The sequence below is a fragment of the Dasypus novemcinctus genome, chromosome 24, assembly GCF_030445035.2.
Source record: "Dasypus novemcinctus isolate mDasNov1 chromosome 24, mDasNov1.1.hap2, whole genome shotgun sequence".
Classification (NCBI taxonomy): Eukaryota; Metazoa; Chordata; class Mammalia; order Cingulata; family Dasypodidae; genus Dasypus; species Dasypus novemcinctus.
The window spans coordinates 44630368-44645962 of record NC_080696.1 but is presented as its reverse complement, the minus strand read 5'-3'; the positions used below and the strand labels follow the sequence as shown (position 1 = coordinate 44645962).

At 42.6% G+C, this 15595-nt stretch overlaps 1 protein-coding gene and 1 pseudogene across 2 annotated transcripts in view; one reads left to right on the top strand and one right to left on the bottom strand.

The window, feature by feature from the left end:
• Positions 1–1800: 1800 nt before the first annotated feature.
• LOC101417603 (phosphatase and actin regulator 4 pseudogene) lies at positions 1801–5722 on the top strand (annotated as a pseudogene).
• Positions 5723–7122: 1400 nt separating this feature from the next.
• The window catches only part of TOP1 (DNA topoisomerase I), an 85822-nt gene continuing 77349 nt past the window's right edge, over positions 7123–15595 (bottom strand). For both annotated transcript variants that reach the window (XM_058287090.2, XM_058287089.2), the window contains exons 16-21: positions 14274–14342; positions 13391–13505; positions 12392–12519; positions 9405–9499; positions 9036–9185; positions 7123–8420 (exon numbers count right to left, since the gene is read on the bottom strand). In XM_058287090.2, the coding sequence (XP_058143073.1) occupies positions 8318–8420; positions 9036–9185; positions 9405–9499; positions 12392–12519; positions 13391–13505; positions 14274–14342 (660 nt within the window). In that variant the 3' untranslated portion in view covers positions 7123–8317. The remainder of the gene's footprint in view (positions 8421–9035; positions 9186–9404; positions 9500–12391; positions 12520–13390; positions 13506–14273; positions 14343–15595) is intronic.

Below are 15595 nucleotides of genomic sequence, written 5' to 3'. Positions count from 1 at the left end.
AGAAGGTTGTCACTGCCTTCTCAGAGAAAATGCTTTTGAAAAATCAACTTTATTAAAGGATAATTTACTATAATAAAGTGCACCCATTTTAAATGTAATTTGGTGATTTTAGATAAATGTACACCCTGATGTAACCATCAGCCAATCAAGACACAGAACATTTCCATCACCCTAAAATGTTTCCCAGGGTCCCTTTGCAGGAAATCTCCCTCCCCCTCCCTCCCATGTTTAACATTAAAACAATTTTTCATTTGTTCCACAAATATATATTACAGATCTTCAAAAGAACTACTTTCTGTACTGCTTTTATAATTACTATGGCAAATTTCAAATGTATAGAGGCATAGACAAGGTAATACAGTGAACTTCCACATACCCATTGCCCACCTTCAACAATTATGACCTGGTGGTCACTCTTGTTTCATGTCAAACTTTACCCACTCATGCCTCCCATGGTTTTTTTTTGCACTTTTTTTATTATTAAAGTTAGTAGATCACAAAGAACGCTAAATTAAAAAACATGAGGTTCCCATATAACCCACTCCCCACCCCCCCACACCCCCATCATTTTGGTAAACTGTATTTTTTTGAAGATATATACATCTCAAAAAATGTTACATTAAAAAACATGAGGTTCCAACCTTGTTACTTTTAAACAAATCTCAAATGTTAGTCATAAATATTTCAGAGTTTTTCTAAAAGATCAGGACTTTTTTAAGGCTTGTTCATATGTAATACTTGGGATTGTGAGAAATAATTACTAAGTCTGTAATTTTACAGACTTACAGACTTGTTTACCAATTGTGTCAGGGGACTACTTATAAGCGTCCAAAACTAGCCTGACCGAGGTCATTTCAGGGTAATGTGTTTTACCCAAAAAGTGCTTTTGGTTCAAAACAAGTTGAGCATCCCATTATATGTAGGACTTTATAAGGACTGAAACATAATGCATCTCTTTCTTTTCGCAGAAGAAAATTTAAAAATTTTTCTGGGGGGAATATAACTATATATGATGTGTCCATTTAGGAGGTGAGTTCAACAGAGTTGTTAATTTATTGGATGTGTAAGTGAGGGAAGGAGTGAGGAATGAGGGCTGCCCTAGTTTTCAGGTTGGGATAGAATGGGTGGTGATACCTTTCACTAAAATATGACACCCAGGCCCAAGTGCCTTGGAATAGGTTCTGAGCTCAGTTTCCAAGAGGCTGGTTCCCATGGCATTACCCACAGAAAGGTAGCTTGGGAATGTGTCTGGAGCTCAGGAAAGATGTCTAGCCTGGAGATATGACACTCATCAGTTTAGGTACACATGAAACCAGCTAGGCAGAGTGAGAAGGGAACCATGGTATTTAAGAACCTAACAGAGGTGACAGAGAAGGAACAGCATGATAGGGATAGGAGAAAAACCTGGAGAAGTGGCATCATGGAAGCTTAAGAGGTGTTTTAAGAAGGGAATGTTCACATGCTGTATAATTCCATTTATATGAAATGTCCAGAAAAGGCATATTTACAGAAAGAAAGTTCAGCAGAGGCCAGGACTAGGCATGGGGATTAACTTTAAATGGGGATGAGGGGCAACAGATGTGGCTCAAGCAGTCGAGTGCCCACTTCCCACATGGGAGGTCCTGAGTTTGGATCTCGGAGCCTCCTAAAGAAAACAATGAGCAAAAATGAGCAGACGAGCAAACTAAAACAAAACAATGCAAAGTGGATGTGGCTCAAGAGATAGGGCTTTTGCCTACCATATGGGAGGACCGGGGTTTGATCCCTGGGGCCTCTTGGTAAAAAAGAAAAAGTGACAGCATGCCTGCATGGCAAGCCGAGTGTCCCTGCAGTGAGCTGAGTGGCTGCGCAAGTGCCCCCGTGGTGAGCAGTCCCCGTGCAAGTGAGTCATGCAGCAAGATGATGACACAACAAAAGACAAAGAGGGAAGTCAAGGTGAAGCACAGCAGAGACCAGGAACTGAGGTGGCGCAACTGACAGGGAATTCTCTTCATATCAGAGGTCCCCAGGATCAAATCCCAGTGAATCCTAGAGGAGAGAAAATGAGACGACAAAAAAGGAGAGAAATAGATACAAAGCACACAGCAAATGGACACAGCAAGAAACCCCAGCAGGGAGAGGGGAGGGGAAGAGGGAGGGGGAGAGGAAAAAAGAAATGTATTAAAAAATTTTTTTAAGTATTTAAAAAAAACAAAAAACTGAGCAGACAATGAGCAAACAATGAGCAAAGAGACAAGGGAGCCACCTCAGAAGAGATAATGTGGCTCACTGGTTGAGTGCTGGCCTCCCGCATATGAGGTCCTGGTACCTCAAAAAAAAAAATAGGGCATGAGGGATCTTACTGGGAGGATGAAAATATTCTAAACATGATTTATGGTGACGGCTACTAAAAATCATTGTACACTTGAAATGAGTGAATTTTATTTGTAAAATATACCTTGATAAACCTGTGGGGGGGATAAAAAGAGCAGTCGAGAGTTTCCAGTGCCACAAAGAGCTTAAGATGCAGAATGAAGAGCCCTTTCATTGGTTTGGTCATTTGGAGGTCACCAGTGGACTGGGGAACTGGGGGCAGGTGGGACAGAAGCTAGTTAAAGTGGGCGGGGGAATGACTGGGCAATGAAGCTGTCAGGAGAGGCAGAATGTCGATGATTCATTCCAGGTGCTTGTTTGTTAAATGGAGAGGGAGGGGGTGGTGGCTGGAAAGGCTGAGGGTTGAAGTTTCTTTTTTCACTTTTTAAGTGGCAAGGCCTGAGGTAGATTTGACAGCTTTGGGAAGGGAGAAGAGACAGGTCTCGCTGACCTGATGTGGGAGCTGAGAGAGAAAGAAGAGCCAAGCACACACTACTGTCTGGCTTGGGGAGTAGGAGGAGGCCCATTTCTTGCCCGTCTCCTTTTGCCTACCACTGGGCGCTGGCACCACTGATGGGCCTGATGCTAGGAGCTTCTCAGACACTGTTCATCTGGCCTCTCCTTTGACCTGGGTTTCTGTTCTCAGGACATGCCTCGAAGCAGGAGGGAACAGATATAGTGGATGAATGGGCAGAGGGTGGGTTTACTCCTAAGACTTCAGGTTCAAGCATCTTCCAAGGCCCTTCATATGTGGCCCCCAGCTACCTGGTGAGTCTCTTATTCTTTGGTTTTGCTCCTCCAGATCTGCTGCCACTGCCCAGGATGCCCTTCCCAATCCTTTCCCAGCAGCACCTAGTTGCCTTGCAGGACCCTCTGCTATGGCCAATTCTGACTACTCTACCCTTACTGCTCCCTGCTCCACTTGACCCAGAGATTTTATCCTTCACTCTGAATTCTAGGCTTTGACTTTACTCTAACCTAGGATAAAAGGACCATGGCCAGCTTGGGGACCTGGAGCACTTAGGAGTGGTCACAGAAATCCTCCTTTTTTCAACAAACCAATCAACACAGGGAGAAGTCTGCCTTCCCCCTGTGAGAGGGCTTCTGGGGCAGTGCTCTAATTAGCTTCATTCCTCCCATCCGAAGTGTAAACTTAAGCCACATAAGCAAACCCAAAGAAGTTCCTCCATTCTGCTTCTGACCAGCATATATGACAAGCTCTTCAAAAATCTGCCTCTCAAATACACATGCTCCATCTTGGTCAATAAACTTTACCCACCCTCAGGATTTGAATCTTCCTTCCTTCCTTCTCCTGTTTCCTTTTTCGGTTCATTCCCTCCCTCCTTCCCTCTTGTTGAGAGGGTCTTTTTTTAACTGTTGTTCACTCTCCCCTCCTAGTGATTACCTTATCTGGCTGTGGTCTTTATGAAATGGAGTGCTTGGTAAAGGTTCCCTGGGGCAAACATTCCGTCTTTCTGTACATACTTAGCTTCATGCCGAAAGCAGTACTGATTGCCATTTCCTGGTTTTCTTTTAAATTTTTGACCAAATTTGTCTCTATGCCCACATTGCTGCCCTAGTCTTAAATTTGTCTATCACAGCGATTGTATTTTGATATTTCAGTCCTCATTGCTGGTCCAATAATGTCAAAACTTTCTCCAGTGAGTGACTTTTAAGCAGTAGCTGATGATGAAAGTGGTGAAGATCTGGGGAAGTTGAGCCATTCCATGTTGAAAAATGGCCATACCACCTCATTTGGCGTGTCAGGTCTTCTAGTCCAGTCCAAATGGAGGAAGAGCCAGGAAGCATAGCAACTCTTAGGAAACCCGCTCCAGAAGATGCAAAAAAGCAACTGAGTTCAAATGGAAGCCAGTCTAATTCTGATGCAGAATCTGCTCCTGAGAATGCACCCAAACAGGCTTTACTTCCTCAAGAAGGCCGCTTGTTTTCTTCTAACGAAGTGAATGGCAAGCAAAGGATGCCACTTCCTCTGGCAGCACAGCAAGGTCCATCTCCTCCACCACTACAGTCCCTACTACCAAGAACCTAGCAGACTGTTAAATTCCTCTAGCACCCCTTCCCCAGCACCCAGAACCCCACCTACTACTCCTGCCAGCACTAACACTACTGCTACACCAAGCCTGACCCACATAGTCCCTGCCAAGCAGCCCCATATCCCTCCTCCTATACCAGCTCACAGGAATAGCAACCCTGTCGTTGCTGAACTGTCCCAAGCAATAAATAGTGGTACACTGTTATCAAAACTGTCCCCACCCTTACCACCTAGAGAGGCATTCTGTCAACCTTGGTACCCATCTTAGAATCTGCTGCTACTGCTGCCACCACAGAAGTCCCACATGATCAAAGAGAGAAGAGAACATACTCTGGGCCTTTTACCTCTGCTGATTATCCCACCTCCTTCTCCATCCCTGCTGGTGCCTAGTCATATACCTCCAGAGGCCCCATGATCCCCTCCATTCCCCACTAAGACTTTTCAAGTTGGCCAGAAATTGAGTTTCTATCTTCTTAGACTGACCCCAGGAGGTCCCTCAGCAGGAAGATTAGAAGTACACAATAGAACTTTGGAGTAGAGCTTTGGGGAACGCCATGTACCCTCTAGGTTGCACCTGTTCCCGCTGCATATTCGAATCCAGCAGGCCCCAACCAGCTTTCATTGCTCTCCGAGAAGTGACACCTTTTCTGAGGACAGCAGGACCCTGGGTCAGACCAGGTCACTTCCCATCACTAATGAAATGCTGAAAGTTCCAGACAATGAAGAAGAGGAGCAAATCCGCCCATGTGCACTCATTGAAGACACGGCGCCTTTATCAGTCACTCCCAAACTTCCGCAGTGTCTGCAGGAGGAAGAGGAAGAGAAGGGGAGTGACTCCGATTCAGAGGGTCCCATTAGGTATTGAGATGAAGATGATGAAAGCCAAAGCAATGCTCTGGCCAACAAGGGAAGAGCTGAAAAATACAGTGGCAATGAAGCTGAACCATAGACCCAGTGAACCTGAAATGAACCTGGATTCTTGGTCCCAAAAAAGCGAGGAGTGGAATGAAATATGGTACCAGATTGGAAACACACTGACCTGGCAAATGAGTCTAAGACCAACGCTGGAATAATTAGAACAATGAAATATACCGCAGCCTAGAAATGAAGGTAAATTGCCAGGCAGAAAAATGAGAAATAAAAACATCGGCTCACAAGAGAGCTCAAAGACCCACTGTTGCCAAACCATTGGCCGGGAAGATTCTGAAGTTCGAATATGTTGAGGCTGATGTAAGAAAGTAATTAAATGAATTTCAAAGCTCAGAAATGCAAGTTCATATAAAGAAAAAACATTTTACATGCTACCATGACCCATGATGTTTGAGAGAGCAACTAAACAACTCCCCCAAAATAGGACTTCTTTGCTGCTCTATCCTCCAGAATGACATAAAGTACTTCAGTTCATCCCAGCACAAACAGAACTGGACCACCTAGGGTGTAGTTCTGGGATAAATAGCACTTCTGGGAATGCAGCATTTCACTGGAATCAATTCTCATATGCTGCCCTTGGGGCAGCTGAACACTTTGTCAGTGCTTTTGAACCTTTCAATATTGCAATATACCTGACGGGTCTTCCCTCACCAACCGCCAAAGTTCTGGGCTACTTGCATGTTCTAAATTTTATTGGCTATACTGTATCGTCCCAATTAAGATAGCCTGTGTTGAAGCAGTTTGTATCATGGGCCTTACCTGCCTGTTCTAGTTGTGAAACCCACTATTGTAGGCACTAAGTTTCAGCCTTTATTTCCAATCGGTGGTGGGCAAAATCTCTTCTGGATGTCTCCAATTTTCTGACAAAGGGACCTCTTCCTCCAGGGGTAACCTTCACACCACCCTGGCTTGTCAGTTAAAAGCATTGCACTATATCTCTGATAACACAGCACTATAAGAAAGGATGCTCAGGGTGTGAAATGTTGCTCCTTTTTGGCACAGGTTACCGATATATATATATTTTATTCTTTTTTTTAATCCCCTCCTCCCCCTTGCGGCTTGCTTGCTGTCTGCCATGTCCATTTGCTGTGCGTTCTTCTGTGTCTGTATTTATTTACCAACCCCCGCCTTGCAGCTTGCCTGCTGTCGGCTGTGTTCACTTGCTGCGCACTCTCCTGTGTTTTTACTTGTCCCCCTTTTTGTTGAGTCACCTTGCTGAGTCAGCTCACCGTGGTGCTTATGGGCTGGTGGCACTCTGTGGCCCAGGCCGGTGGTTCTCTGCAGCATGAGGGTGAGCCTGCCTTCACAAGGAAGCCCTGGGATGCGAACCCAGGGCCTCCCATATGGTAGACGGGAGCCCAACTGATTGAGCCACAGCCACTTCCCTACCCTGATATTTTACAAAAAGAAAAAGAAAAAGAAAAAGCAATTGGAACTTATGTATTTGCTGTCTTTTAAAGAATGAGCTGCAACCAGAAAAACAAACAAACCAAAAAAATCCCCATTACCCACTCTTTGCTTCAAATTCAGTTCTTGTACTTTACCTACACCTTCCTTACAGGTCCTGGGCTGCCTCTATCAGGATGTGGACTTTGGGTCCCCAGTGAGCCACACCCACACAGGACAGATATACCACCTGCCAGGCCAGGCCCAGACCCTGGGGAGGGACACAGCCTGCTGACTCAAGAGTCAGACCCATCATATACCAAGCCCAGCCCCATGCTATGTCCCAGCCCAGGATCCCAACTCTGGTGTGGCCCCAGAGTAACAGAGAGGCAGACACTAAGTTTCCATTAAGTTGTAGGAATTTATTTTAAATAACCTACAGTTGATTAAAAGGGAATTCATGATAAAAATAGAAGATACTCGAGGAAAGATGTGGGAAATGGACTCTGCACACACGCTAAACTAACAATGCCTCTAAAACTAATGATTATAGCAAAAAATGTCTTCACATTAAAATTCTGCTTTTTATGTTTTTTCCCCCATTTTTTACACAATTACAAAAGAAAAAATAAAAGCCCTAAAATCTTGATTATTTTTCCTTTTTTGGACCAAATACTCATTTTCCTCTAAATTTACTGACCTGTTGAACTTTTTACACAATAAAACCTTTCAAGTGAAAGACTGGGATTTTAAAAAGAAAAAAGATGGATGTCTTAAATGGTACAGAGAATGCTCAGAACAAAGGATGATGGGAAAATGGTTTCAGTCACTGATTATTTCATTATAGACTCACTCACCCCTCATCCCTCCCCAACCCCAATCTACACGATCTTTAAGATCAAGAAAAAGGTTTAAATATTTTAAAATAATTAAAAAGAAATAAAAATTCACATTTAAAAAGGAACACTCAAGTCAGGAAATATTTTCCCATCATGCTTTTCTGTGAACAGGTGTCTGAACCAAAACACTGCCGATGTCACAACTGCTTCAAGTTTAATGAAAATTGATTCCCATGACGATAGTGACGACTCTAACAGGTGCGCTGGGTTTTTGTTCTACTTAATTTTAAATTCCTGAAATAGGGGAGAGGGTGTTAGGAATTCATTTCTATTAAAATATAGAAGTTATTGCAAAACCCTAACTGTAAAAACGCACCAATATAATCGGACTTCGTATACAGTAGCTAAGAGAATCCAAATGCTTCAGTGAAACAGTGAATTTGCCTGGCAGAACTCTTGACAAATTCCCATCCACTTGCCATCTTGAAAAACAAAAAACAAAAAACAAAAAAAATTCAAAACAAATCATACAGCTAGAATTTTGATATCTGAAATATTTTTTAAATAAGTTGTCCATAGGACAACTGGCTCAGCACTCCCTTATAATATCTCCAGGTTTATCTTTTCGCAAAGATCTTGGTTTGTTAAGACTTGCTGCCTCTCCTCCTCACGCATGAGGGCAAGCGAGGCTCACAGTTTATCCATCTTCCTCAAACCACACTGTTCCTTTTCACAGAACCCTGCTTCTTCAGATTGGCTAAAACTCATAGTCCTCATCGGCCATGTCAATGGCCCAGGCAAACTTCTCCCGCTGGGTTTTGTTGTAAATTTTCTCAATCGGGACCCCCCACTTCTTGCACCTGCAAACAAAGGAGAAAGAAGAGAGAATTAGTTTAATTCAGAGAGCAATGGCCCAGACCTGGGGTCAAATGTGCCACCTTTTCCTAGAGTGAATTAATGGCACATCAGACATGGTCTAGGGGCTTTATGGAATTAACTCAATCTAACTCTTAACCACTGTACTCTTAAGAGCCAATGCTTCTAAGCACCATAAAAGAGAAAAAAGCAGAAAGGGTACAAAAGTTAGGGAGAATTTCTGGCTGAGAATAGCAGGTACCATAGGGGATGATGCCTCTACTCAAGTTAACTAAACATCTTCCAAAAAACTCACTTCTTTTGGATACTATTACATGACTCTGTGTGTCTGTGTGTGTGAGAGACAGAGAGAGAGAATATAAACACACTTGAAAGTTAATATGCTAGTATTGACCACTGATGACCATCCAGGAGGTTCTGCTGCATTTGTAGACAAGTCTCAGCCATCAGAGCACCACTAACACAGCAGAAGCCAAAGGTTTCCAGAAGGCTAGAAGTGTGGGGCTTAGGAATGGCATGTGGAGGTGGACAATGCTCTTTGAACCCCCTCCACCTTTCTCGAGCCAGCAGCAAGCACTCAAGTGGGGCTCAATGCTTACCAAGCCACTGAGATCCTAGGGTCCAGATAATTAAGTTTGGAGGTTCCCAAGGCAATTTGTTTATTCTCCTCTCGATCAGTGGCCTGAACTTCCAGTTTCATCAACTGCTCCTCCAATCTCTGCACGGCCTTCTTCTTTGATTCAACCACCCTGGAAGAATGGCAAAGAGTCATCAGGAACCAGGACAGGCCTTTGTACAAAAGCACACTGCATCTTGCCACCTTCGGACAGTAAATACCCCAAGTACAGAATTTTCCAAAAGACAATGCTCAAAAACCCTAGAAAAGCTGGGGTCCTAAGGGCCTCACTAGTGCTGCACATTTTTCTCTCTCAACCAACCCCCAGCTTCACACAGTATCATGCACATACTTCTTAGTCTTTGCATCCTTCATGACCTTGGCATCAGCCTTAGCGCTTTTCAGGTCTCTCCGGGCATCTGCTAGCTGTTCCTTCTTGGCATCAATCTGGGCAGGGAGAAGAGCAATAAGGATTAGGAGAAAAATGAGCCCAGAGAGAAAGAGAAGGGCTCTATCAAAGATGAACTGTACAGAGGTTGACTCTACTAGGCAGGCTGTCACTCATGGTGGTTTGTCAGGTAAAAACACCAAAGGTGGCTTTGTGAAGGCATGATGACTGTTGAATTCCACTTCTAGTTGTCTATGTATGCTCTTTAGGGAGCCCTGAAAAATGAGGGTTCTACAGAGGAGTGACCTGAGGCCCCATTAGGTAAGAAGTTGTGTGTGAAGACCCTTCTAGGACTGGAAATCTGGGTGCTAATCTTTCAGTCAGAGAACACTTTGGCTTTAGACACTTAAGAGGAGGACTACAGATGACAGCTATTTATCAAATGGGGCGTGAGCCAGGTTTTTTAGCCTGCATTCCAAGAATACTGTAGGAGACACGCTACATGAAGCCTGAGACAAGATCCTTGTGTCTACTTATCTAGCTCCTTCCTCAGATTTGCCAACACTAAAATAGGATTGCTAGCTTCTCAAGAAAAATGGATACAGTGAAGAGAATATCCAAGGGACTAAAAATGGCAATGAAAAGGTACCCAGGAAGTCAAATAGCTCAGTTTGTTCCAAACCAATATGTGGTATGCCCCAGCTTTGGCATTCTGTTTTTAAAGGTGAGAGGTCTGAAGTAGGAAGGATATTAGAGCAGTTACCAATAAAGAAGAGAGGTTTTTAGCTGTAGGTCTTTTTTCACCAAATGAAATTTCTGACACAGAGATGGCAGCCGGAGAGCTCCATACCTGCTATCACCACCTTGCAGACTTGTGAGTCAGGGGAACCTCCACAGAGTAAACACATGCTTGACTCACACACTTGGGGTTGCTGCTTACTGAGCCTAGAATTGTCTGTTTCCAAGACTGGAAACACAGGCCACCATTGTGAGAGAATCATTAAGGACATTTTACTACCAATGGCTTATTTCCAACATCTAAGTTATCCAAAGCCAACCTCAGGGAAATAATTCTATACACAAAAATATCACATACACCACTAGCCAGATTCTTCTTAGGGCTAGATATGCATGCAGCAAACCACAATCTTTTAACCATTTCTGTGAATGCAAATTGGCATGCTATGTCAAATTTTCTCAAAGCATCAAAGACTCCATTGATTCACTTGGCAAACAGGGATGTATGTTTGCTTTGTGGCACACAGGGGAGGGATCTGAGGCTTGGAGGGCTCGTCTGGCAGGCAGCCTGGGTTGCCCAAAGAGTGGTTCCAGGGTGAGATCAACAGAAGACCTCCTTATGCTCTAGGGAGGGGTCTCCTGAATTAGGTAAACACAACCACAACCTGAATATTCATGCTTTTATTTCTGACTTGGGCTGATAACATCAGAAAAGTAAAAAAAGCCCAATGACCACCATTTAGCAGAATGACAGCAAATGGGAACCACGAGGACGGGTGGTTATAGGATTCTATGCCTGCCAACCACAAGGTCCAAGGATTCAAAAAGTCTAAAGATTCATTCATGTGGAAATGTACATCCCCCCTTCAGGAAAGCTGGATGATTATCTACATAATCAACTATAGGTTATTTGTGTCTTTTGACTGAAGTGCCTATCTTCTGGATATTTATCTTAAGGCAATCTCAACAGAAATTAAACATTCTGGACCTTAAAATGCGTATCAACTCTCACTCTACAGCAGTAGTTTTCCAAATACAGAACTCTGTACACATGGATTGGGGAAAAAAAATAACATCTGTAATTTTACTAATCTCTAATCAAAACTTAGGATTTCTTCTTCAATTATAAATGCAGGCAACAAACTATAGTATTACTGGTAGTATCTATGACTTTATCAGTAGAAATGAGATATATGCATATCATTATTGTTGCAGAAATATTTAAATATTGTATTGTTACTTTGAACTTTACAGTATTTATTAGACCCCATCAAGATCTTACTTAATAAGTAAATACGGAAGTAAATCTATTACTATATCCCAGACTTAAAAATATATTTTTATAATGGTAGTTCAATGTAATTAGTTTCCTTTATAATCCTTTGTATCTGCACTATAGTGAAATATCTGGGAATTCTCAATGTTAATATATTAGGATGGACTACTATGTTAGCTATTAACATAGAAATGTTCATCATAAAATACTAATGCCTTGTGGCTTAAAAACTCAGTATCAAGCAGAGTCAGAGGAAGAGAGAGGTACTTGGAAGAGGAACAGCATCTTCTTGTTTGGATGTCAATCCCTCCTTCTAGGTTGTAAGAGCTTCTAGGGCAGTAACTCTGTCTGGCACACAGCCAGTAGTCAACAGATGTCTGATGATGAATTATATAAAAATATGATTAGTGTGGAATGTAAAAATAAAGAGTTGTGCTAGGATTAGGGGGACATTATTTTGCAAAAAATAAAATAAAAAATCATTGTTTCATCATCTTTTAAATTTGAAACAATCTAATTTGGGAATAGCCGTATTTTTGTGCTTGTAGCAAGGAATTGTGACGATGACAATCTTTATGTCCATTTCCTTGTACATAAATACAAATAAAAAGATATTAGCAACATCTCAAAGGAGGTATAGAAGATTTAGCTTTTCAAAATAAGCAGCCAATAGAGAACTTCCATCCATAAAATAAAGTCTTAAGACTTCCTGAATAATAGGCACTCTGTACTCACACTCTTGATAATGGATAACTACAATCATATTTCCATTTCTTTATCTTTACCATGGACCTTTCTCCCAGAACACACACAGAACTTGCTTCCTGATATCCTAGTTCAGAGAATTGGATTATGAATGTCTCTCATTTTCAGATTATCTGCCATAGCAGACAAGGCCCTCTTCATTTTGCTACCCCACCATCCAATTCCAAGATACCTTGGACTGCAAATTCATCATGGACTTCTCAAAAGTTTTTGGTGGTGCCCTCTGATGGTTACAAAGAATTGCAACAGCTCGGTTGGCACGATTATAAGAAAGGATCTTCGCTGGGATGTTCTCATCCGCTATAAAGAAACATGAAAGTAAGAGGTTCGGTTTTTATACCAACAGAGCACACACAACTTGTCTTCCCCCAGTGCCTCACCCCCATGATTTTACTGGCCCTTATCTCACTCAGATGATTTTTCATCAAAGCACAAAGTCAACAGTCATAAGAATATGACAATAGGAATTTGGTAGGTAAACTTAGCCTGTCTAAATTTCCATCACAAGAGGAATTTGAAGTCTCAGTAATATTTCAAATGTCCTCCAAAGAACTGTGGCATTCTTTATCTCATCCCAAAATACTGACCCTCAACATACCCACCCAAGTCTAGCTTTTCTGGCTCATATTCCAAAGCCACCTGACATATTTACAGAGGACAGTGGAAATTTAGCAGTCACTGGGCTCCAGGAAAAAAGCCTGTGGCTTTTGGTGATACCTTCTATAGCTACATTTAGGAGACTATTACCTACTTTGGCGTGGAAAAAGCAACAGAGACCTCAGAGAAAGGACTTGCTCCTGTATTTTTCCAGTAACTATGACAACCTTACTCTCTCTCATTTAATAGAGCATCACAGCACTATGTCTTCACCCCGTGAGCCTGGTAATAACAAATATACAAAACACAAAATGCAAGCATTTTCAGAGCAGATGGAAAGCCCCTGTCAGCATCCCAAGAAATTAATCTAGAAACTGGGATGCGAGTGGGGGAAACAGTAATGATCCTATGTTTATACAACTAAGACATAGCTCTTTACTATAGGTCTGGAGAAAAAAAAAATTCTATTCCCAATATTAAGGAGAAAAAGTGGACGTGATCTAGGACTTAGCTAAGCAAGACACTGGCTATCACTGGTAGGGGACTGGGCCCAGTCTGTGCAAGCAGTACTTACGGGCTGTGAGTTCTTTTAGTTGCTGCTGTAGCGTGATGGAGGCGTTGTATGTACGGAACACCTTGGCAGTCAAGCCTTCCATGAGATCCTGAAGATGTTTATTTAGAATACCAGTCTAGAGGAGTCAAAGCAGAGAAGATGTTGGGATTAGGTAAAAGCCATACCATTCTGCCTCTTCTGACAAATTCTAGGAGTCATTCATTAGGCCAATGCAATCACAACCGTGCCAAGTTCCTATCAGTGTGAAGAAAGAGAGCAAAGAACCCCAAAATATAGGGTTGTGTGATACCTTCCCTCCCTTTAAAGTACTTCAATCCTAAGAAGACAGTAAAGCAAATTTATCCTTCCCTGATAAGACCTCAGGGACAGGTCTTGGGTGTCCAGCAGAGATGGCCAGGCATTCAGCCAAGGGAAGGCTCTGTAGGAGCCAGGAGAGGATGAAAGGCAGGATTTGTCTACTCCTGCCCTCAGGGCTTTGGCAGTCCTTCTGCAACAGAGGGGTGGCCCGCTCCTGGCCATGGATTCACGGTGTGCCCTGAGGGAGGAAGAAGTGTCTAGGATGCCATAAGGCAAGGCTAGGCAAAAAGGAGAGCCCAAGTCACCCCAGGCAACTCTCTCCTTCGGGAGCCTGTGAGACCCTAGCTGGGCCCATTTCAACCCCAGGCATTTTTTTTTTAAGGAGGTGCTAGGGAATGAACCCAGGATCTTGTACATGGGAAGCAGGTATTCAACCACTGAGCTACATCAGCTCCCCAAAGAGAGTTGGTTTTGTTTATTTTTAGGAGGTACTGGGGATCGAACCCGGGACCATGTACATGGGAAGCAGGCACTCAAATCACTTGAACTACATCCATTCCCCAACCCTGGGCATTCTGTCACTTACATTGAGTCTATCAAAAAGATCATCCTCAGGCTGCTTGTTCTCCATAAATAGTTGTAGGTTCTTAAAAACCTAAAAGAAATATGCAAAGACTAATTATTATTATTTTTAAAACTTGTCTTTGTAAATAATTTCAAACTTACAGAAATTTGAAAAAATATGCATACACATACACAAAGAACCATATATCCTTTACCCCAAGTCACCAACTGTTAACATTTTACCCCATTTATCATCTGCACATGTACCACGTGCTTGCTCACTCACTCTCCACATATGTGTATATGGTATGCATGTACATAATTTTTGGGGGGTACCATTTGTGGGTAACATATATATTATGGCCCTTTAACCTGAAATATTTCAGTATATATTTCTTAAGAATTTCCAAAGGATACTGAGTCTCTTATATAACTATAGTACATAGCAATTTCAGAAATTTACAGTTGATACCTACTTTTATCTAATTTACTTCCCATATTCCACTTCTGTCAAATGGTCTTTTATTTTTTAAAGATTTATTTTATTTCTCCACCCCTCCCTCGACATTTGCGCTGTCTGCTATGTCCATTTATTGTTCACTGTATCTGCTCATCTTCTCTTTAGGAAGCACTGGGAACTGAACACAGGACTTCCCATGTGGGAGAGAGGTGCTTAATCACTTGAGCCACCTCTGCTCCCTGCTTTGTTGTATCTCTCACTGTGTTTTCTCTTTGTGTCTCGTTTTGTCACCTTGTTTCGTCAGCCCATTGCGCCAGCTTACGGTCTTATCGTCTTTTGTAGGAGGCACTGGGAACTGAACCCGGGACCTCCCACATGGAAGGCAGGTGCCCAAATGCTTGAGCCACTTCCACTTCCCTATTGAAGTCCTTTACTTACACTGTAGCATTCAACCCAGGGCCAGGTAATATATTTAATTGTCAGGTCTCTTTAGTCTCCTTTAATTTGGAGCATTTCCTAGCCAGCAAAAGCTAATTACTGATTAAACCTCAGACTGCTGATGTGCTGGATTACTGGAGTCCTGTACACTGAAGGTCTCTGTTTAAGAAAGAGTGGGTCAGGGACCATAAAGCAGCAGCATCCTTTTCAGCTATGGTCTCAGAGACCCGGGGATTTACAAGCTAAGTTTTTATGCTTAGGAGCTGGGGAGAGGTTGGGCAAAGCTGCAAAAGTAATAAATGTGCAACATGACCAGCGGATACTGGGATGTGATTATTAAAATAGCATGCTGGGTTACATCTTACTTGGAGTCTGCTGTGAAGGTCAGCTCTCGAGAGCATAATCTGTTCAATCCTGCTATGGGAGATGATCCCTCATTCCCAAAA